The following is a 25,613-nucleotide window of genomic DNA, read 5'->3' as shown; positions in this document are numbered from 1 at the left end:
TGTGTTTCCCTCCAGCTCTAAAAAGGCCTTCCTAGAGAGTCTGACTAGAAATGTGAGTGCTCTTTGATCATGTAAATAGTGAGGTACAGAGGACAAAAAAAAAAAAAAAAATAAAACCAAAACCCTTTTTTTCCCCGTGGGATTAGCTACTGCTTTTTTGCACATGACATCCACACATTTGTGCTGCTCTTCAGTGCCATTGCAACTAAATTTATGAAATATGAACTATAGTATTTAAGTAGCTTGAAGGGGAGTTAAGTGGCAAGGATCTTTTATATCAAGAGAAGAGTGACCTGAGACTCATCCTTGAATAATTGAAAATCTTTCTTAACTGTTGGATTGAAGAAAAGTGCTATGAAAGACCTCTGAAAAAGGACGTATCTTGGTCCAGAGAACACTAGAATCAGTTGTAGGAAAAGAAAGAATGGAAATGATCCACACTACAGCCCACCTCAGTTCCCAGTTTGGAGAAGAAGCCTGGTTCACCATCTTCACCATCTTGTCAGTGTGGTGTGATGTAAGAGCAGCTTGGTATGGAAAGGGACAGCTGCTGCCCATAGAGGGGAAACTTTTCTGCCATTTGAACATTTCACTACTAGAGAACTGATAGTAACTGAAGTGCCTCAAAAAAATATAAATTGATACACGCATACCCACCTAAATGCTGTTTTTCTTGCAGTGCACCTCCTTAGCACAACATACATCATCCAGAGTAGTGACATGAGCTGTATATGAACCTTCAATTGTGATTCCAACAAAGGCTCATCACACTCTTCAGTATTAATGGAGGAGGGCTGCTACAGAGGCAAACTAATTAACCTCAGTTTTATGGGTCATTGCCAGATCTTATGTGCAGACAAGAACATTTAACTTACCTTAATGAGCAGCATGAAGGTTAAGATATCAAATGTATTAGGCACATTTTTCTTGGCTTAGTGAACATGTGCCAAGCCAACTATGTTTTATTTTAAATAAACTTTCTAGAGGCATTGCTCGATACCACCTTAGGTGAATGCAAATAAGGAATGTAAGATTTTCTTTTTGAGAAAAAAAAATCTACATTCTGTATTTAAGCCCTATATGTATGAAGGTACTGACCTTCTTTTAATGTTCTCCTATCACAGATATCGCAAAGAGTTCATAACAACCAGGATTTCTGTTTGTTTTCTGTTTTGAAATATATTTTTTAATTTGTATTTCAATTTGTCTTCTTATATGGGTAAGCTAGGAAATAACACATTTCTTTTTACAGTGGAAAAATGTAGTATTATTTGGAATGTATTTTCACAAGAAGTCATTGGACACTTTATTCTTACAACTCCCAGAAATACTGATTTGATTTGTTCAGAAGGTAGATTTATTTTTTTGTCATATTGAGCTATGCATCTTAATAGTGAAGGAATAAGTAAATCTAAGTGCCTTCTATCATAGGAGACTTAAGGACACAAAATGTTAGAAACATTTCTAGATTATCAATCTAGAATATCAATCAGCAGCTATTTGCAAACATGCCATCTTAAGAAATCATGGGACATTTGCTTGTGAGTGAAACTACCTGAAGACTAGATGTTCCTGTGAAACCTGGGTTTGCAGGAATATGAAGGATCTCCTGAGGGACTGGTTTGCTTCTTGTTATCACAAGTATCACATCCAGTGTTTACACATCAGAAGAATGAAGGATAGCAGAATTCCCAGGTGGAAAATGTGGAAGAAAGCCAAGACAAAGCAGATGTGCTAAAATTAGAACCACCCTGTATGGGGAAACAGAATGTCTGAGCTTGGCTATTTCCCAGAAAAAGGATGATCTCACTGCATTATAGCTCACTGCCTGCTCTGGATCAGCCATCACTCGCATCAATTTTTTGTCTCTTCCTCACAAAAGCAGGTCTTGATTTAGCAAAGATTTGTGGAATAGGTGGACTAAATATTAGGAAATTCTCAGGTCTCGCAAATTCTGTCAGCATGTTATGCAAGGAGTGCCTTCTTAGAGGGGGATGTAACAGGTGTTCCAGTGATGTAACACACCTGTGCTGCAGTGGTGAAACTCTGCTATGCTCCAGTGCAGCTTTTGGCAGCGTGTGTTCTCCCCTCTTAGACAAACACAGAGTTCACTTCAGCTGGAGCTGCCATCTAAATGGAGGTGTTTATCCACAACGTGTTTCCATCAGAGCTGAGGATTGTTTACTAACTGTTGACTAAGACTGCTCAGAGTGAGAATTCTTTATGATCCACACTGTGAAAGCTGCAAGTTAGCAATGCTATCACCTCCTATGAAAGCTAGGGAGGCATTCCTTCATTTATTCAAATACTGCATCTATGGCAACATTTCACGACATTGAATCCTGATGGCATAAAAATCATTATTTTCATTATTTGTTTGCTTGTATCTCTCATTCCACCCATTATTCCTTTTTGTTTTTTCTTGCTTTCTCTCTGAACAAATTTTCACCCTTGAGAAGGGACATAACCCACAGCCTATATACTGTGAGATTATTTTATGGCTTCCTAATATTTAGTTGCCTCAAAAAAAAAATTAAACATCATTTTCTTTGACAGAAAAGGCTGGAGGAGAGGAGAGGAGAGGAGAGGAGAGGAGAGGAGAGGAGAGGAGAGGAGAGGAGAGGAGAGGAGAGGAGAGGAGAGGAGAGGAGAGGAGAGGAGAGGAGAGGAGAGGAGAGGAGAGGAGAGGAGAGGAGAGGAGAGGAGAGGAGAGGAGAGGAGAGGAGAGGAGAGGAGAGGAGAGGAGAGGACTTTATTCATCTGTTTGTTCTGTAGTCTACATATGTGCCTGATTTGGAAGTTCACATCTGGTTTTCCCTAGATAGATCCTCTTCCCCAAAATTTTTGCCTGAAATTTGGTGATAAGTATCTTACATAATTAACATTTTCTTCTTTTGTTCAATAAGATTTCAGTATTTGCAATCCTGTAAAGCAAAACAAAAGTGAAAGAATTGTAGCTTTGCTTCAGTGTGATTGGGAGTAATATGTTCCAATACTGGGCAAAACCTTCTAATCTTAAAAAAAAGGGAGACAGGACAAGAGGAAAAAATAACAGTATTTTAGTATGGTAGGATTATTACAGAGAAAGCAACAATCAATAATTATCCATGTCCAATTTGAGAGGATAAAAAGGTTTAATTTTCAGAGAAATAGATTTGGGTTGTATACTTGGAAAATCTGTGAAAGCTGTTAAACTGATGAGCCACTGAAACCAGTCTAAAATCTCTTAGGGGATGATCTAGGGCTTTCATGAAAGAATTTGGTTACTTTTTGAGGGCTTGCCTGGCTGTACTAAGTTGTAGTTAGGTAGAGCAATGTGCTAATAACCATGATTGCAGGTTTGATCCCCATATAGGCCAGCCACTTAAGATCCTTGTGGGTCCCTTCCAACTCAGAATATTTGATGAAATTCTGAAAAAATTCTGGAGTTAATTATATTATGACAGGGCTGAAAACAGCACTTCTGTGTATATATATGTGTTCTTATACACTAATACTAGAAGTATAGGTGTACTAATATGCACTGATACACTGTGAACACTAATCATAAACTAATATACATGGATACTCTACTAATATTAATTAAAGATATGCATTTCAAATAAACATGTGTATGTGTATTAACATATGTCTCAAATGTTTGCTTTTCCTGAGTGTTCTTGAGACACAGACAAAACTGAAGAAAAATGTTGAATATTTTCTCCAGTGTTCCTAGTAGAGAGGACTGGTTTGAATGGCTGCATGTGAGCTCATTTTATTCTTCCTTATCTAAACCAGAGGCGTCCTGGACTCTGGACTCAAGTTGTTAAAGTGAATTATTCACAAATAGCCTGAGCTAGAATTTTTAGAGAGGAGGGTCACACCTTAAATAACCAGCTATCCAGATCTTTAAACAGGTCATTGTGAAATACCATCTCAGACTGATACTGACACTTCAGTTTCTTCTTCATTTTAGGAACGGCTGGTGCTCTCTGTGTTACCACGGTTTGTAGTTCTGGAAATGATAAATGATATGACCAATGTAGAAGATGAACACTTGCAACACCAGTTCCATAAGATCTACATTCATCGCTATGAGAATGTCAGGTGGGTGGAGTAGCCTTTCTGTAATGTTTAAGGTCTCGGATGTTGATAAATTACTCTTGTCTGTGGGTTTCTCTTCTGTTGCTTTATAAATTAGAAAATTAGTGTACCCTTTTTAATATTTGAGCAGAGAAGCATTTTAATATCTTCTTTTACTCATCAGGATGGCTGGATGCCATGGTAATGGAAAAACCCATTTGAACTAAACACTGAGTCTTGACCATTTGTGTCTTTTTTCACTTTTTTCACTTTTTTTCACTTTTTCGCACTCAGCTCACTTAAGTGGTTAGGATTGCAAAGGAAGGGGAGCCCTGCTTACATGTAGACACATGTTCTGCCACAACCTGATGGTTCACTCCACACACTGAAGAGTAAGGTGGAGACTTGTAAGATGTTCTCAAAGATAGTTACCTGTTATATGGTTCCTCTGCTTTATAGCCATTTTTATTTAATCATTCTTATTATTATTTTCTGAATCCCATTTCCTTTTTTTATTACTCTCTCTAAATTTTTCCCTCCTGAAGTTAGTTATAGAAGGGTGATAATTATCCTATGAGCTGCTAATCAAGGTAATTTGTCCTAATTGTACATTTACACCCGAATGATCAACTTCAACTCCCTGACATTACGTAATCTCAATATTATTTTATATCCAGAAAATCAGAAATTTTCATTAAAACAAAAGCATTTTCCATAAGCCTTCCCCAAAACACAAGGGCAAATTATTGAGTGACCATCTTAAAAATCATCATTGAAGGAATTGAAAAATAAGCATGGATATGATGGTAAATATTTTGCTTCGGAAGGACTTTGCCTTTCAATGAAACCAAAATACAAGTTTACCTGGACCAGTTCAATAAAAATAATTTGAACTTCTGCAGAAGAGTAAATTGATTATCTTCTGCTTCTGTGGCCATGCAGTAATTCAGATATTTTTTTATGAAATCTGAATGAAAGTATCAAGGACCCTCATAAAGGTTTGAGTTGCACTAAATTAAAATGTCTTCCATTAACATCTTTCATAGTCAGTGTTGCTGCAGAAGAATCAAAATGTGAAGAAGATGGCCCTTTTGTTTTAATGGAAAAGGGTTGTAGAGAGGGTGAGAAGTCAAAACATATTTTATGCTTGAAAGAGATTTGAAATTAAAATTCTGCATGCTTTAAAATGCAGATACTGGTTGGCTTCTATGCACACTGTCAGAAACTAGATCGTTTCAAAACTAGGTTTCATTTTGTTTCTTGAATATTCAGTACTGAACACTTCCTTACCCAATGCTACATGAACCCTTAAAAGTAGTATTCAGTCAGTATTGGTTTAAAAATTAAAAGTGTAGAAACTACTAGTTTGAAAATCTTAGTTTTATAAATTTTGTCTATTATTACTATTCATTCCTCTTTGAGTAGCTTGGTACTTTACCTTTTAATTTTATTACTTCTCACTGGTAAAAATCTTACCACGTTTGTGAGCATCATGTTTAAACCTCACCCAAACCTTTACCGTTCCATACATTTGACAATGTCTTATTAGTAATCAACCTGATCATTACTGTATTTTATTGGTTATATTAGTAATTCTCAGATGCTGTCAAATTGTGATCTTGTTCACAAGTCATCAGCTAAAGTGAAACAAAATCTTCTGGTACTCAGATTGTAACACCTGTTATTAGTTGACTTTCAAATGCTAATGAGGTTTGTGCCAGAACAATATATGTCTTTTTGAACATCACTACTTAATAAGGAAGCCAATACTTTCTTTGTCTAATAATTACTGGGCTATTATATGCTTTGTTCTGGGTGGTATCTTGCACACCACAGACTTTGTGTGTGTTAATATTTCTCTAAATTCATATGTGGTCATTCTAGGCAGTGTGTGCAGCCAAAAGGCAAGAAAAATAGCTGGATGTTCAAACACAGGTTAGAAGTCTGCAAGTAGTTTGTTAATGGAGATCCTACCACAGCTTCAGGAATACAAGCTGGTAAACCTAAATTCAAAGTATGATCACACTGGGCTCCCTGAGAAGTCACTAGAATGAAAAAGGAATGATACAAATAAAGATTCATACATTATGAAGAGAGCACTAGAGCTCTAAGTCAGGTACTTCTGTCAAATGCCTAAAATTAGATGAAATAAAATTTACCTTAGCCTGTTATATATCAAGACTGTCACAAATTTGTCTGTATTCTTAGGATTTGAGACTTTTATGATTTGAAAATCTAGAATTGGGCTACTCCCATTTTTGGCAAAATATTTTCTCACTCTTAGTAGTACTTTTTTATCTCCTTCAATATTTATATTCAGTACTCCAGTATGTATGTACAGAAGTCTAGAAGAAAGGTAGTGTGGCTTCAAAGGTAATAAAATGACCCTTCCCCTAGAAAAATGCTAGAAGGCAACTTAAAGCATTCAGTAATTAAAGGAAACAGACTGAAATATTATAATGTTTTCTTTCTTTTTTAGCATTCTTTTTGCAGATGTTAAAGGATTCACCAACCTTTCCACAACTCTGTCAGCCCAGGAGCTGGTCCGAATGCTGAATGAACTCTTTGCCAGATTTGATCGACTTGCACATGTGAGTTAAACAAAATTTATTTCCAGAAAGGCAAAATCAATTCCATGTTTGGGAAGTTTGGGAAATGCCCTCTGATCATTTTGAACAATACATATATCCAGATTCTCCCCACAGGGGGTTTATATAGCAACTGAGATTGGAAGACACTGACAAAGTTCTATTAAAGATGATGAGTTCTGATAGCAAGTGAAAGCTGAGGTTGTCATCAGAGCTTTGGGCTTCTCTGGTGCTGGACAGAGAATGGTATGAAAGCAGATCACTTACCACACTTTCTTAGGAAGCTTCATATTTTGGATCTCTGCTGGAATTTTTTTTTTTTTTAAACTCATAGCTTTATTTTGTCTTTCCTTCTGCAAAGTGAGGAAGGTTAAAAGATGTATTCATTTAAGGTCATCTAATCAGTTCCCACAGTCATTGCAGTGGTAAGTTACTAGCAGGGTTTACAATCTTTAGGCTGGATTCTATCTAACTCAACAATGAAATCAATTAAACACAGCAGAGAAAATTATTACATCAGGAAAATTAGTTGCTACTTAATTAGCACTAATCAAAAAAAAAAAAAAGAAACAGAAAAATACAAGTGGAACATGCCTAGTTTTACTAGGCTTGTGTATTTATTTTTTCATGTTTGTTTGGTCAAAATTTAATTTAATATGGCTATCTTTAGGTGTCAGTACCTGAGCTGACTAATAAGGCTTCTAAGTGAAGGCAATGAAGTAAATTTCATGGAGTTTATCTTATCATTTATCCAGCCAAATGTAGGTACATACTTTTGGAAAATCTTGATTGCACTGAATGCCATAGACCACATTATTCTTTTACAATGAAGGGAACCTGAAGTGGCTTGGTCTGATGTACAGATTTCCACCCCTCACTGTCTTTTATACATTTCTGAATCAGGGTTATGGGGTATTTGTACATGTATTGAATGGTAACAGTAAGATCCTTGTGGTGTTCTCTCAGCTTACACATTAAAGACAAGAAAGGAAAGACTTCCATAATTATTGAAATTTCTTTAGATTCTGTTATTTTTATCTCAAATAGCAATCTGCTTTCTCTTGTACATAGTGATGCCATAACCTATTGCCTGGGCAGTGGCAAATTAGCAAATGCAAACTGCAGTATTTGCTTTGCAAACCAAAAGCCTTCATCAGCTCTTGTCTACACTGTAAACCAAGCCAGGTGAAAGAATTACCTCAGTCCTGTCTTTTAGAAAGCTTATAGGAGTAATGTCTGCTTTTGTATGGCTTGACAAAAATAGTTACTTGAACTGAAGAAACATATTTTACACCAAATAGAATGAATGTATGTAATAAAAATATTTTAAGAAGAATATGTATATAAAATGCTTTATTGCCTTGCTTTACATTTCAGTTTTGGCTAACATTCATGATCATTAACCATATTTTGTAATCATTCCATAAGCTATATTTAACCAATAGTGATTTTGTATAGGTTGACTATATCCAGTAAAAGGGTTAGAAAAAGGAAGGCATTTACGTTTAAAAGTCTAATCTGGTGGATCTTCCTTCACTTGCCACTTAACCCTGAAGTCAAGGTCCTGCTTGTTTTTTGGTTTTTTCTGTATTATGAGAACTAAAAATTTTGCTTCTTTAAATTCCTAGCCACTTTTCCCTTCACTGTGGCTTTTCACACATCTCTTACTGAAACTTTCTAGAAATCTTTCTTGTGCAGTCCTAAATTCATAAATCTTCATGGATAACATTGAAAATGCCACACAATTGTAGGTATCCCAAAAATGTAGCTGAGTTTATTTAAAAGAAACAATAATAAATATATCAGTCTGTCTTACATAACCAAGAATTTCTTATCCAGGAATCTGTTACTTGGGATGAAAGAACATCTGTGTCTGCGGGTTTGCCAATTTTAATATATTTACTTTTTGTTGTGAAATATAATTAGGAGCAAAAGCAAATCAGGCAATGATTAAAAGAGGATAAAGAAAAATTTTATTAACAACACAAAGAAAATAATAATAAATTCAGAACATATCTTCAGACCACTTTCTCCTCCCCCTTTTCACAACTTAACAATATACAGACACACTTCAGTCAATTCCTTACTTAAATAATCTTTTTCAGTTCACTTTAGGGTGAAGAGTTTCTTCTTGTTCAGCTATAGGGATCTTTTTCAAGAGAGGAAATAACCAGTTCTCTCCTGACTCCACTTTTTCACAAATAGCAGCCACCCGGGATCTGCAATCATGAAACTCCTCCTACTTCACTGCCTTCCCACAGTTGGGTTGTGGGCCATATTAAAAAGTCATGGGTTATTACTTTTAAGGATGAGCTACTTAAAGGCGAGAGTTCTCTTCAGCTCACTTCTCTCTGTTCATACTTCATTCCCAGAATAGAGATCCCCTTTTCGCCCCGGGGCAAAGGATCTTCCAAACACTTCACATCAGGAAAATCACCTCTCAAGTGAATGTCCTAGTCACTAAATTCAAGACCCTAGGCTCCTTCACGCATTTCCTTACCTTTCCTACTCTGGGAATTTGCTTCTTTTTCAACACATCGCTGATTAGAATAATCCACTGGTCTAGAACAACCCTCTGAAAGGTGGAAGACAGGAAGAATCACTGCAGAAATTGTACAGATTTTGCTCAAAAAGACTAGAGTGATATGATCAAGAATAACTAAAATTTGGTAAAAAGAAAGACATTTTGATTGTGTTCCTTATTTGTGGGTTCTGTGACATAGATGTCATAATATCTGTGTCATGCCCAGACAATACAGATGCCTAACAGAGAGAAGCCTCTCTGGCTTCCATAGAAAGAGTTTGGTGTTTCTGTCCAACTCAAGGAGGCAAATTCTCCTTCTGCACTTTACAGAAAACCAAGACTCCACACTGGATTCTTACAGAGCGGACCAGCTGCTTAAAATAAAAGGTTCTAAATCTCATATAGAACTTCTCCTTTTCCTTTGGAAAATTTTGGAAATGGACACTGAGTGGTCCCAAATTTTAAGGACTTGTGAATTACATGGATCTATCAACCTACCCATCTGATATTTTATAAAGCTTTCACACCTAGTAAAGATGTATCTTTTGGAAAAATTCCTGGTCTTCATCTGAGTGCAGCAAGAGATGATCTTAATACTTGTCCATTTTGGTAGTATATCCCAGGGCCTTAACACTTGCACTGCTTATTCAGAATGTTTTTTTTTTCATTTGATTTTTTTCTGACTTTGAATTACATCCACTGATTCTTGCTATGGCTTATCATTCCCAGACAAAAGAACCATCTTGTAGCCACTGACTTCCTCTGGGAATGCATCTGGATACTTTGATGAAGAGACTTCTTGTGTTTCCTTTTGATTAAAGAAACAGACCAAATTCATGACAAGGTTTATACGCCGTAAGATTGTAGTTTTGGGGACTACTTTACTGGAACACCTTCTGTTTTTGAGAATCCCTTTTAAAGCACTGAAAAAAGTGTTCTTGGACTAACTTTCTTGAGTGCAGTGGAGGTAGATCATCACCATTCCTCCTAATCTCTCTTTCCTCCATCACTGTCCAAATGCCATATACATTCTGAATATACAATCATGATAACAATATTGTACTGAAAAATATTAATTTGGAGTTTTCTGGTCTTGTCACATTGTGACCATCATGTCTGCATGGTAATTGTTTATTTTACTGGCCTTATTCCTTTTGTAAATATTATTAGAAAAAGATTCCTATTTAGCTGTAAATAGACAGGACTTTTGGAAAGTGGTTCTTTCATGGCCTCCATAGAAGGATGTTCCAGTAAGGAGGATTACACAATCACATCTAGATTTCAGATCTGTCACTTAACTGGTTCTTAATCAGCTTAACTAGAGTTATCATAACCCTTTAAAATAGTCACTGTTACTCAGACTCTTGGAGTTCACTAAGAATTGCCATCAAAGCAAAAAGGTCAGTTGCAGAAAGCTTGAGAGAGTTTCTTTAGATTTTAAGGAAAAAATATATAAATCCTTATTTGCTTCTAAATAGAAGTATTAAATTATAGTCTCATATAAAGGATTGTTGGATCTGCTTGAGCATCCTATACTAATCATAAAAAATTAAAGAATATATTTTCACAGCATTCTGGAAACTGTGATTTGGCTAAGTTTCTTTTTTCTCTTATTAAGTTTTATCAAGCAAAACAGAAGTAATGAGAGCACTGATTTTTTACTAACCTTCCTTACGTTCCATCAAGTTTTGTGGCATACACTGATGACTATAATTAATAACAAAAAAAATCCATAATATCTTTATCATTACCACAGAGCACTCTTGACAAAAGTTAGAACTCAGTCCAATATTTCTTCCAAGAAATAAATGTAATAGTATTTTATATACAGCTACTTCCCATTTCTAATCACTCTGTGATATTTGTAAAAGATTTATAGTTATTAAAGAGAAAGTGACATTTACAAAAAAAAGAAAAATAAGTTGGCATGAAACAGAACTGAAGAAAACATTTCCTTACATCTACTTCATCTACTGAAGGGCCTAAATAGAAACTTAATTAATATTAATACTTTCTTTAGGCAGAAATTTTGAGAAGAGAAGGGAAATAAGATGACATTCAGCAAGTTACTAAAGTCTAAAAAGAGTCCTGCCTTGGTGAAATTATAGTTATTTTTGATGTTTGTTTTTCCTCTGCCTTCTCTGCAGTGATAGATGTCAGCCAATACTATGATTTAAATTATCATATTTCTAAATTCATCACACTCTGTAGATTCAACTCCAGATATGACAAAGAGGAAAGTCTAAAACCCTAAATAAAGGAGCTTATTAAAGGACTGATGGGGTTTTGTTTATTTTTGTCTAAGGAGTTAATCTTTTTCTGTAACCTTGGTTAAATTGTCTCCTGTGATGCTGTAGACAAGCTGTCAAAAATTACTTCAACAGTGTATTACCAATCTTCTAACTGCTGTTTCCAGGGGTGGAAACCAGACTGACTTCCAGGCTCCACAAGAACACATCACCCCATAGCCTCAGTAAAATACCAGCACCTGCTGTTATCAGCAAGGAAAGACCCGAGGGTTCTGAGGGCTTTTCTGTTTCCTTGACAAAGACATTGCCATTGCAGTGCTTTACTGTCCCAGGTCACATTTCAACTCTGAGCTGGCAGTGCTTTGTTCCATGCTGAAGTTTTCTTCAAGCATGTATTTCACAGGATTCCAGAGACTTCCTAAAAACCCCTGTTTAAACATGTATGTCAGGTGTGAAATTTTTCACATGTATATGTTTGGGGTATTGCAAGAAGCAGCGTTTCTGGATTACAAGTATGCATATATAATATTTAGCTCATTATAAAGACACTGTATGAATTTATAGTAAAGGGATGGAGAGAATGCTCTTTTGGCAGTGCTTAATTCTGAAGTGTTTTTCCTCCCAGCCAGTGTCAATATTTAATTGTCCAATACTAATGAATAACAACCTTGTTCACAACGTTCTCCCTACATTTACAGTTTTTCAGATGGTAAAGAGGAAGACCTGAAAAGTCAAATAGACCCCAGCCCAGAAAATACTTTTAGAGGTGATAGTGTACAGTTTTGGTTTTTTTGTTTTTTTTTTTTTAAGTCAGAGGAAAATGACAGATTAAATAAATTATTTTTTAAATATTCCCAATGATTTATAAACTGTGAATTACTCAAATTCAACCTCCCCCAAAAAGAAGGTCCACTTTGTGACTAAATTGGGATTTGAATTAAATTAGATTTCACAAGTATATTCTTGGGAATTCTCCAACTCATCTTTATTAGACTCATAGAATAATAAAGATTGGATAAAACCTCTAAGATCAGCCATTTACCTAACACTTCCAGGGCCACTTCTAAGCCATGTCCCTAAGCAGCATATCCATGTGTCTTTTAAATAGCTTCAGGGTTGACAACTCAACCGCTTTCATGAGCAGCCTGTTCCAATGTTTGGCAACCCTTTAGATGAAGAAATTTTACCTAATATCCAACCTAAATCTCTGCTGGTGCAACTTGAGGCCATTTCCTCTTGCCCTGTCTTTTGTTACTTGGGAGAAGAGACCAACCCTCACCTGGCTCTTTCTTGGCCACTTGTGCACATCCTGGCTCACGTTGTAATGTTGTTGGCCAATGTCCCCCGTACCTGAAGCAATTAAGTTCTAGAAACTCCTAAGGGGCAGATTTTCCATTGAGAATTGTTCTTGCCTTAGCTAGAACGAAACACCTTGAATCATTTTCATGAGGATTTCTGTCCCTGAAATCACCTAAAGCATAGTCTTCAAATTAACATGAGCTGGCAAGGTAAATTGCTCACCAGACACAACAATCAGCAGTTTTCTTCTACACTATGTCAAGGAACAAAGCTGTTGGTATAATATATTATAAAACTCATTCACCAATGTGTCTCAATTCCTTCTTCAGCATGAGAGACTCAAACCTTTTTTTCTGGCAGCACAGAGAAATTCTAGACACCCCATTATAGGTTATTCTAAAGAAGAAAAGAAAAAAAAACAAAAACACTCCTTATACTGTAAGTTAATATATGTAGAAAGTGTTCAATACAGGGCCATACTCACATACTCACTGGTTCAGGCATGTGAAAGACTGCCATATTTTTCTCTTTATGTGCATAAAAATTAGAAACAACCTTTGTAACGGTGTACCATATTTGGTCCTTTTTGCATACATGACCAGACTTGAAACCCCCCCTCCATCTGGCTCTCTCAAGGTTCCAGTTCTCTTTTCCAAAGTGACAGAGCTGCAATAAAAGGAATTTGGATGGGCCTCTCTCACCAACCCACCCTAAAACAGACTGCTGATTAAGAGCTTTGGCCTAGCCCCCATTCGTGCTGAGAAACGAGGTTTGTCCAGGTTTCCTCTGCCTTTGGCACATGTTTCAGGAACTGAGCTATTGTACACAAAGGCCAAGTCCCTTCCTCCTCCCACTCTGGCTGCCTTTTAAAAGAAGATTTACATGTATGACTTCTCTTTGTTCTGTAGTTCAGTTGCAATAATTTTTCATCCCCCATGTTTCAAACTTTTAGCTTGAAATTATAAAAATTGCCAAAAATTTTTTACTTTTCTGTGGTCTGTTTGCTATCCTATGGGGTACCCTTCAAAACTAGGTGAAATGATTAATTCAGCACTGGCAGAATTGAAGAAGTGGCATAGCTTATAAAACAAAATCACTTTTTTTCCCTTGTCAGAAATTTAGCCCAAGGAAACAAGAAATATTAATGAAGTCTCTGACTGCGTCTTTCAGTAACTTGATATTTGAGCAACTCCTTTCTGCAGCTCCACCTTATGCCAATTTGCTTTTTTTCCTTTCCAACCACTAGGGGTTTATTTAATAAGCTCAAACATAAATCATTCACCACATACGATGTAATTATTTATGAAAAATTTGCAAATTTTCTTTTTCTCTGGATTTAGGTGAATTGAAAAAGGTTTCTTATCAATTGCCACTGAATTAATCTAGAATTATTATTAAAAATATTTGTGGCTTTGAGTCTGTTCAATATCCCCAGGCAAAAATTCTGATTTAAATTGATCTTGGCAGAATCAGGCCCCTTAATCTTCCACTTGCAGCAAATGAAAAGCTGCAAATAAGGGGAGAAAAGAGCCCCTATTTGTGACATGCTGAGACTTTAATAGATCCCTTCAATAAATGCTATTAATGAATAAGTATTGGAAGGGGTGTGAGGCTGATGGATACTGATGTGAATGTCTGTATAATATCAGCTGTCATTTACATGCCCAAGCACAACTTCTAGAATTGCATATGAAAAATGGAAGAGGAATAGAATAAATTAAAGAGGAGATAATAGCCTCACAAGTGCAAGGATTTAATACCGTTGTGAAAAATATTTCCTGTATCAAAATTCCTGTATGACAATTTTCTCATATTTAAACAATTTACTCATTTTGCTCAGTTACTTCACACATATTTAGATTTTTTAATTCATTTTTATTTAATATCAACTTGCTACTCTTAGATACCATTGCAGTGAGTTCATTTTTGGAAGTGGGCTTGAGTTCTTCAGTGTGAAGAAAATCTCGATTGCTACTAATATCATTTTATACCACTGAAACATGACAAAACTCAGTCTCTGATTTAAAGCATGGCTTCCCACATTATCCATGTGTCTAACCTTAATGGCCTCATACAACCTGACAAAGTCTGACAAAGCCATGAGCCTAAACTGTAGAAGTGATTAAGCTAGTGAGTTATCTGAGGGAATCTCAGGAGACCAGCAGTTTGCCTCTGCCAAAGGCAGATATCATTAGCCCCCTGTCCTTCTTGAGAGTTGTTGAATTATCTTCCTCTAGATTAAATATTTCCAGTGATAAAAAGACCATAGTTTACTTTTGAAATTAGTATGATGGGAAAAATTATGGAAGAATAAAATATGCGAAAACAATATACTAAGGCTGTAACACAAATCACATTTAACAGTCATAATTTGATTAACAGGAAAAAAAAATAGGAAGACAAGGAGTCATTTAAAAGCTCCCTGTGGTTTCTTGTGCCAGGAGAGACCCCTTGCCCAACCTCTGCAATGTTCCACAGGACATAAATCTTATGTCACATTTGTTAGTCCTGTGTGGGAGTTTCACATACCCAGATTCTTACAGGTACATGGCAAGCTTAGATACAGACAGCTGAACTGAAGCCCGGCCAACTGCTTTAGCTGAGAGCTGAGTTTGTCCCCAGGATTCCCTGGCTGCCTTGCCTGGCTCTCCTTGGACTGCAAAGGCAAGCTCCACTGGTGGCTGGCACAGGGACACCTAACACCGTCACCTCCGTGCGGATATTGCACTCCCTAGATGACTTCCTGAGCTTTGGCAAATGAGTCAGGTGACATCACATGACAAGAAAAAGAAAACATCCATAGTAGTTGAATGGATTCCCTGTGTCACACACATGCACTCACATTTGTATATATCACACCTTCATTAGCAGATCTTGCCATGCATTAAGTTTCTTATTCTTACAAAAATCACACCCCTCTGAAGTTGTCTGCTTTATTCTGAATTTTAGACATGTAGGAAGGTGATATAAGTGTCATCTGAATTTGCTGGAATAGACTCTTCAGCCAGTTTATGTGAGGTATTGAGAATTGAACAACAGTCTTCTCTTATTGAAGGCTATGGTCTTTAACTGTGCCAAAATAAATTCTCACTTAACAGGGCTTTCCCATATCATCAGATAGGTATAATAAATATTGAAGTTAAAAATGTAATTAAAAAAATAAAATACAATAATAGTTGAAATCTTTCTTCTTTCTTGTCTTCCAGTCTTTCTTTCTTTCTTTCCTAAACACTTACTCCTTTTTCCCTTCTTTTCCCCCCTCTATTCTACTATGATGTTATTATTTGTAAAGTATTTCTTGTGGGTCTGAATAGAGATAACGTGCTGCCTTTTGATTAATTCTACCTCAGTCAAACCAATGTGACATTAGACACAATCTTTTACTTTGTAGATGTAAAAGCAAACATCACTTATAGTAAGAGTCAATTGAATGGGACCTTTAGAAAAGTCAAAGAACTCTAGAAACTGTGGTTTATATCTTCATCTCTTTGCATTCTATCTAAATGAGGAACACAGAGAGAAGCTCAAGGAAGCCCACTTACTGTTTGACATGCACTTATTTATGCCATTGTGTCCTACTACTTGTCAATTAACTGTTATGTTTCATAGTTTCACTCTCTAGCTAAAAAAATAAGTGGAAAATCTAGTAAAATTAGATGTCTAATTATTTCCATTGAGGGGGAACTGTTAAAAAAAAAAAAGAAGTTGTTTTGTAAGGGTTTAGAATGTACAATTTCATTTGAAACCATATGAAAAATTCCCAGTGTACTTGATTGGGTCTGCAGAGTGGCTGAAAAGAAGGGGTTGAAGAAAGAGGAGCGTTACATATGAATTTTCACATTTTAGAAGCCTGAGTTCAGTCTGGAATTTTGTGTGAAATTTGAATAGCAAGGCATTGCACTCTAAAAGGCAGAACTGATTTTAGCTGGAGACGTAACCAAAGCTTCAAACACAGTCAGCTCCTACTGATGGTTAAGGAGATTTAAGAGTGAATCAGATTCCTTTGGCCACGTGCCCAGAGCAGATTTTACCCTAGCTGGCATGCTTAAGGCTTCAGCTGACTTCACAGGAAGCTTTGGGTAAAAGTGTGCAGATTCTGTGTGCCACTCCAGGATTGTGCAAGGCTTGTCTGAGGTTGACTACAAAGCTCCATTCTTCCTAAGTAAAACTTTGAATGGAACCCATACTTGATTCCTGGGAGAACCAGTATTCACAATTGCTCCTACATACTACTTAAATTTTTCTTTTTAAAGGTCTGTTAGTGCAGCCTTTACTGATTGATTATGAATATTAGACTCAATATTTCAATGAGTCTCCATCATAAAAACACTTCCTTTGCACAACTTGTAATGTTCTCTGTTCCTGTGCATTGATTGCCTCCTGTGAGGGCCCAACCAGCGGAGAATATTGAGCAAATTTACAGGTAGTCTTGGTCTCACATGCTAGTCTGGGAACTGCAAAATTTCAGCATCTCAGGTATCTCTGCTCACTAGAAAAAGATCTCCTACAATAATGATCAAATCACACAATAATATTCTGTTTCAGTATGTAATGACACTATTAATATGTATTTTAGAAATTAAATTCACTATTTGCTCATAGGGTAAAGCATGTTTCTAGCTGGTTGCCAAACATCATTTCTCCACAGCATGAGTCTGATGCAAGACAGCTTCTTTGAGATCCTTGCCATGCAGATACTAGATCAGTTCCTATAGCTGTTGGGAATACTTGAGTGTGACAATGGAAACTTTAGGTGGGATGGGATTTCAGTGGGAGGAAAGAGGTTTTTCATTTATTTCCAGTGTAAAAAGTGGGCAGGAAAACATACCCTGGAGGAGCACAGCCTAAATTGGGTTATTCATTATCTCAGTTAGCATTTCTGAATCCTTGGCCTAGGTTCCACCTAACTCTGATAAAACTTTTCTCCTCATCAGCAAGGATGTCTCTAATTAGCATAAAAGAAAAATCATTATACCCTTTTTTGCTGCAAATGTAAAGGTACTTTATTTCAAAGGTGATATAAATCACAATTATACTAATGACAAGCAGGAAACATCCAGAATCAAGGTGGGGTTTGGTTGTGTTTTTAGCAGTAAATTTTCAACCACATTTACTTCTACCTTAAAATTATGAAGAAATATACAAACATTTCCTTTCTCTTTGAAACATTTGTGCATAGGAACATCATTGTCTCAGAATAAAGATCCTGGGGGATTGTTACTACTGTGTGTCGGGGCTCCCAGAACCTCGTCAGGACCATGCCCACTGCTGCGTAGAAATGGGGCTCAGCATGATCAAAACTATCAGGTAATGCCTTTTTCTCCTCCTGATTCATTCTATCTGAACTTCTTACCCAAGAATGCTATCACTAGACAACTACTTATTCTGTTCAAAAGTCTCAGCATTACCACTGTGAAAAGGTCAGGACCTTTTTGATCTGTGTAATGATGGGAAAAGTTACTAAAAAGATTTTATTAACCTGTGCTACTTCAGAGATGCAACACAATGGCTGTGTGTGTAACTGAGAGGTTTCACAGCCCTTGGTAGCTCTCACTTTGTATTGCTGTCAGTTTCAAGGGGAGACTGAAGAGGAGGAGTCTGAATTGATTCCTATAATCCCCTTAATAAAATTAAATCACAATATAAACACAAAATAGACAGCTTTGGTTAGCTAACCCTAACTTGGAAGCTCCTAGACAAACTCATAAATACTGAGATTTTCCAGATGAATAAATTTTACCTGCTAAATTAAGTTCTTGCTTAAATTCACAAGCACTGGAAGTGTTTTAATGAAGGAATGTGTTCCCATCATGTAAATATAATTATGTTGCTGTTAGATTATTGTTTTTTTAATGCAATTACAATTAATAATAATCATGTTTCAGCAGCCTGTGGGTAGAGCTTGTCTAATGAGTTACCATGACACTGGCTGACATCTAATACTCCAAGAGAGGTTTTGTCCATCTTTTTGAGACTTGTGTGTTTTTATTGATATAACACATCAATAAAAAAAATTACTGAGTTTCTCATATTCAAATAATTTTTCTGTTGTTGTCTCCCCTAAAATAGTGTTGCCTAGCATGAGCATTCTCCCCTTTCCCTGGATATTTTGCTGTCCAATCTCTTTGTCTGCTTCTTTCCAGATCTCTTTGCCCCTTTTATCTGGGTCTGTCTCATGACATACATCAGTTAATGCACACTGCAGCTGCATTACTGAGCTCTTAATAGAGAAAGAATTTGACTAAAATTAATTAATGGAAAATGTAACTGAATAATGATTAAGCAACAGTGATATCTAAGAAGGCTGGATTCAATTATCACAGGCTAAATGTTGAAAAAAGTAATCAATACTTTGCTTCTGGAATCCCCACAGTGAAAGTGAAACATGACTTAGAGAACACAGAGATGAAAAAAAAAAATTAACCTGTATTGTTAAAATGTTTTGGATACACACATCAGATCTTTTGCATTTCCTTGGTAACACCACCTGCAGACAACCTATGAAAGCCCTTTTCCTTCTAAGACAATAAGTTTCTCTCCATGTCCTTACACATGTGGAAGCCTGTAACACCCCATGCCCTTCAGAGAACAGTCTTGAAGGCAGTAATCGAGTAGAAATGGTGCTCTATTTTTAGTATCTTAAATGATATCTACAGTCAGGCAGAGCCACGACACCAAAGTCCATCAGGACTTGGATCATCCATCGCAGATTAATTCAGTTCAGATTACCTCCAATATATTTGATAATCCCAGTATCTGATTTTCTGTCTATGCAATGAGGATGGTTCTTCCCCCAGGCTTTTCTGTTCAGAGTATAGGAGTCTTATGTTGCTTATTTTAATGTGTGTTTATACAGTTCATAGGGAGGACCAATCCTGTCATGGAATATTAGAAATACTTCTGCCCACACTTCTGAGAGAATTTAGAGTTATCTACAGTCTATTAAATAGAATTGTAGAAGTAGATATCTCTCATAGTTAAGGTGAAAATAAACACCCTCTTTATAAAAGTGACTTTTTTATCATACTGGTTCCCACAGAATTTTAAAACATTTAATATGCAATGGAAATTACATTTTGATTCTTGGAAATTTTTTTTATCTTCATCAGAAGATTTCAGAAAAGAAATATTTTTAAGTCTAAAATAATAGGGAGATCATTCAAGGCATGAGAAACAATCATTCAGATTTGAGAGCTACACTGAAGTTTTACAGACAAACATTTCTCTCCATTGACAAGAGGTGGTTGGTAACGTTGTACCAATCAGTACAACCCTTCTGGTGAGGCAGTGCCCAAAAGCCCTCTGTGATCTCAGGACAGCATTGCTGAATATTCAGTCTATTGTCCTTGATGTCTCCATGGTCCAAGGGAATAGAACAAGAATGTCAGATCCATTCATTACACAACAGGTGAAATAAATCTACATGGACAGATTGTCTCAAAAGGGACTTCTGAGTGTTTTCATACAGCTCGTATCCGTACAGCTAAATTGCTAATTTACTGTTAATGGTGACTCTACAACTTGATTTTAAGCTTGAGTCTTGCAGCTCCGCTACTATTTTTGCAGATGAAAGGAACTTTTCAGAACCCAACAAAATAATTCAAGATCATTATTTTCTCTGTAATGTCTTCTTGCATCACCACACTTTGTTAAAAATCTCATAAAAGAAGCATTATTGTTGTTATTCCAATCTGTCTTCTTGTTCTTTGCTCCCTTGTTGAGAGCAATTGATGGGAAACTTTTAAGCATAGGAAGATTCCATGGAATCTGATATTTACTCCAAAGTAAGGCAGTTTTGCTCCACCACATTTGGGCACGAGAAAAAAAATCTTAACTCCATCTGTGCTGCAAAACCCAAGGACCTGTAAATTCTGTTTAGCTGAAGCTGTAAATGTGAATTAAAGTAAAAAGGACAATCTCTTCACAAAGAGTTCTTTAATTATCTGGTTTTCACATGTAGCAATAACTCTCATTGTGTTTAATTTTATTGTATCAGTGCCTGTGTGTACTGACTGTTGATGGAAATGGGATTACAGTGGAATATTTAGTCAACAGAGGATAACGTTTCATTTTAATAATTATCACCCAAGTTAAGTGCCTTCTCAAATGCCCCTATTCCTAAAGTCTCTGTGACTGGGAGTAGAGGGAAGGGAGATTGCATGAGACTCAGCTTCTCAAGGACCCACTTTCATATTGTTATGATGGAAATGGTACAATATATATAACAGTGAAAATTCAAACAAACCTTTGTGTTGGTATAGATGTTTGATAAATCAAGGAGTCCTGAGCTGTTCCACTTGTTGGATCATTTCCCACTAAAAACCATCTGAAAGAGTAACTATTATGACAGAATAAATGGTCCCAGCATGCAATATAGGCTAAACTCCAGAAATTAGATAACAGCTTGTCTTCATTAAAAGTCTGTAATTAAGTACAAATATTAAGGCAAATTCATGAGAGAGGGACTCATGAAAAAGGAAAACTAAAAAAAACCCAAACAAAACCCACAACTAAAAGTACTTCAGCTATTTCAGATGACTGACTGCCCTGGCAGGTTTCCCTGCTTTTAGAATGAAAAAACTGTTTTTAACGTCATCTGTTAAGTATAAATAAAAATCATGAAGTTATCAATTCTTATTTAAGATGTTACTCAGGCAGTAAAAGAGACAGGAATTTCTTTCATAGTCTATTATTAATAAATTATTCACTTATATAATTATACAGTAATATAATTCATCCAGTTCTGGATTCCCTCCACAGATTATTTATCCTATGATCTATGAGGCTCTGCCTGTAATGCAGTGAGCTCTGATTCATAGAAGAGAGGATGTATTCAGAAACCCAAAATCTTAGGCTTAACTTTATTTCTGTGTAGTGGTGGAAAGGGATATTGTGACATACTCACAAGTTCAGCCAGCATTTTTTGGGCAGTTCTAAGATTGAATATAGGTTTCTCACTGAGACTTGATCATATTGTCACTTGTACATGTCTGTTTCAGCCACTGACTCTGAATGAAGAAAGCACCAGAATAGTTTTTCTTTCCCTGTTTTTGAAGTTGGATGATGATATGAACTAAACCAGGTAGAGATGAATGGGTTCATGTACTTCTGCAACCTCTTCCTTTTGAATGCACCATGAAACACAGTCAAGGCCATATTGGAAAAATGGTATAGGGGTGTGTGTGTATATGTGTGTATATATATGTATATGATTATATAGATTTTTCAAATTAAAAAGCAAACTTATAATATTGTTTGTGGTGCCTTGTACTATATTATTTTCCTGCCTCTCAGAGCAGATTGACATAAGAAAGAAGAATACAGCAGTATTAACTCTACCCATGTAGCTACAGTGTCTGTCTGAAATCAGAGCAAGTCAGTTATACCAGTGATAGGTCTCACAATATGAAACTTCTCCAGGTAATAGTTTCTGCCTATATTAGATTCTAGTTCTAAATCCAAGGTAAACTCATCCTGGTGGTATTTAAAACTGTCTCCTCGGAAAAAATATCTACGTTAAATAGTAAATTCAAGTTGTGTAAAGTTAATCTATGAAGTGTTACATCCCATAAATTGCCTTACCTGAACTGTATCATTCAAAGTGTTCAGTAGCTTAGTGTATCCTAGCTTATTTTTAAATAATGGATACCTCCTTCACAGGCATGACACAGTTCCCAGAGTCACACTGAAAAGATCACTTACCTCATGTCATCTACTATCTTATCATGTCTGTACTAAAAAAACATTTGCATTCCTTTAGGAAAATTTGGTAATTCTGTTGAGTCCAACCAAAATGTTCCCTATATAACTGAACCTTATAATCAAAGGACAGTTCAGTTAGCAGGAGACACAGGAGATCACTTGTCCATCCTTCTGCTCACAGCAATCAGCTAAGACCCTTACTTGCTTCAGCCAGAATACACAGACTTCCATATTTCACTTTCATGAGGATGATAATGACCATGTCTTGATGGGTAAATTGAACAACCCCAGGGAATTTTAGCCATCATGAAGAAAAAGTGGAACAGACTGGCCAACTCCACTCTTCCGAAGTCATTTTGCATCCAAAACCAGGCAGTTGCATTCAAATTACCTACTAGAAATGGTCTCCAACACATGCAAATTGCTGAACCTGGGATCAGGTTGTGAAAGGGCTTGTTGAGAATGAAAAAGCATTCTGGGTTTTTTTAAGTATCTCGAAGCATATACGTGACCTTGCAGAGTTGAGCTGGTCAGCACAGAAGCAGCCAGTCACTCTCAATCAGCAGGGTCTGAATTCCAGGGAATTCATATTTTTGACAGATAAAGAAAAGGCTGAAAGGCAAATTTCTCACTTTTGGGTCACCTCCTTCATGCAAATAAGAAAGGTTTAAATTAACACTGCAAAAATCAAATGCCCATCAAAGAATGCTGACCAGAAGGAAATTACAAGATCCAATTAAAATCATTGAATTTTTTTAATCTCTGGCTAGACTGAAATGAGATGAATGGCAAGAATAACACCAGTCACAGTTACCTCATCCTGGATAAGATATCAAAGCACTTGTGAGGCACAGAGGGCTGCTTTATAGATCATCAATAATGCATTCATGCATGTACTTTGTCAACGTATCTGCAGAGAGCCTGTAAAGTAGCTGAAGAAAATATATATTTTTTTTTAATTAGAAGCTTCATTGGCAGTTGAATAAATTTAGGAGAGAGCTAGATGTGGAATACCTGAGCTTTTGCAAAATGGTAGCTCTTAATTTTTTTTTCTCTAAATTTTTTATCTAGTACATGCTATTATTTCTGAGAATTTTTTTCTGAATAAGTTGGAACCACCATTGTTGATGAAGGTGATTCAGGCTTTGCTATTTCAGGCTTTGTTTTTCTCATACCTGTATGAAAACAAGACCTCCTAATGTATGTGGTTGTCTGGCTGCTAGAGAGTTGGATTTGACTATAATTATGTCCCATTCTTTTATTAATTCAGAAATGTTTTTCAACCCCCATCAATCCCAATTTTAAATAAAAATAATAATTCCATGACTTTTTTACATACCAACAAATCAGCTCACTTTTAAACTTTCTAGTCTTTTCAGATAAATCTTTAAATAAAGCAAACCATTTACTCTTTGTTCAATTTAGTATCCTACAACAAAGTTTTTATGAAGACTATTGTTTCCACAACAGGTTCTCAACAGATCTGCTTTCAGTCTTGTGTTGCAAATAATGAAGTAATTTGAGTGAGACTAGATCACTCTTGCGATCATGTCTTGATTCATGTCCTGGACAGGGCTGTTTAAATATATTTCAACTCCCTGTCACCTCGTGCAATCGAGTCCCCTTCTGCATCTTCCTACCTATCAACATAGAGCACATTGCTGTGCATGACAAGAGGAGGATGCAAAGACAGAGTCCTGCATGTGCACCAGCATTGCAGCAGAGAAACAGGATGCTCCTGAGCCAAAGGGTGCAGGAAGGAAGCCAAATCCAATCCGTCTGCTGATGAAGAACTGAGATCAAATAACCTGAGTGGCTCATAAAAAGCTGCTGGGAGACTGTGAAAGACAGATAAGGCAAGGGAGAGAGAGCCTTGGTTAGCCTCTGCAGTTCACTGCAGGAGGTGGTGTGGACAGCACAGCTCTGTGAGGTTTTGGACAAATGCAAAAAGTCCTGTGTGGCTGATGAAGGATGCCAAAGCCTTCTCAGGCCATCACCATATTTTTATGACAAAAGAAAAATTAAATCCAGCAATCCTTAAGTGAACACTCTGGAAATAGAGGAACACATTCCTCAGTTGCATCATCATTTGTACCTGTGATCACCAGTGATACCTGCATGTGTTAGTTCTCACATAAGATATAAATACAAGACCAAAATTTATAGGAATAAAATAGAGTGGAATGGAATGGAATGGAATGGAATGGAATGGAATAGAATAGAATAGAATAGAATAGAATAGAATAGAATAGAATAGAATAGAATAGAATAGAATAGAATAGAAAGAATAGGCTATTTTAGTTGGAAGGGGTCTGCAGTGACCATCTAGCCCAGCTGCCTGCCAGTTCAAGGGTCACCAAAGTTAAAGCATGTTAAGGGCATTGTCCAAATGCCTCTTGATCATAGGCTTGGGGCATCAATCACCTCAGTAGAGAGCCAATTTCACTGTTTGGCCACAGTCGTGGTAAAGAAATACTTCCTAATGTCCAAGCTGAAGCTTCACTGATGTAGCTTTGAGTTATTCCCATGTATGCAGTCACTGGATCCCAGGGAGAAGAGATCAGCATCTCCTCCCCTTCCCCTCCTCAGGAAGGTGTTAGAGAGCAACAAGGTCACACCTCAGCCTCCTCTTCTCTAAACTAGACAAACGTAGAGCCTTCAGCTGCTCATCATAGGACATGACAGCTGGTAAAATAGAAATGAAATTGGTAAAATAGCATGTGTGCCTTTATATGTATGGAGAATGATTGCATAAATATAGGCTATTAAAACATTTTATTAAACTTAAGCCCTTCTTGTTGACTGCCTTTTTCGATGAAAAGTTTTTTGCTCATTTATTCCTCTAGATACAGTTATCTTTTATTTCAAGATAAGGAAATCAGATGTAAAATGAGAAATAATTGTCTTAGTCCGAACAAAAGGAAAAGGCAGACTGGGGAAACAATCGTGTGGGGAGTTGTGTGATAATTCCTCTGACAGTTATGAATGTCAGTTTAGATATTTTTGTAGTGTATAAAAATTCTTCAAAATACATTAAAATCTCAGTGATCTCACTTCTATTAGCTGCTTTCACAGCACTTAAAGTGCTTCAGTGTGGAGGAGTTGCTTTCCCATCTTCCAGGGATAAGTAATTGTTTAATTTTTATATTTCAAGCACTCTTGCTTGCATGCAATGAAGAAATTTGTAAA

The 25,613-nt window shown here is 36.5% G+C and overlaps 1 protein-coding gene across 1 annotated transcript in view; it reads left to right on the top strand.

Moving 5' to 3' along the window:
- The window catches only part of ADCY8 (adenylate cyclase 8), a 119,615-nt gene that overhangs the window by 45,606 nt on the left and 48,396 nt on the right, over positions 1–25,613 (top strand). Inside the window, 3 exon segments of the mRNA XM_062491787.1 lie at positions 3,956–4,086; positions 6,542–6,653; positions 17,902–18,029. Of these exon segments, the coding sequence (XP_062347771.1) occupies positions 3,956–4,086; positions 6,542–6,653; positions 17,902–18,029 (371 nt within the window).

The sequence above is a fragment of the Cinclus cinclus genome, chromosome 1, assembly GCF_963662255.1.
Source record: "Cinclus cinclus chromosome 1, bCinCin1.1, whole genome shotgun sequence".
Lineage (NCBI taxonomy): Eukaryota > Metazoa > Chordata > Aves > Passeriformes > Cinclidae > Cinclus > Cinclus cinclus.
Note: the sequence above shows the minus strand (reverse complement) of the source record. Positions and strands in the feature narration are given on the sequence as shown.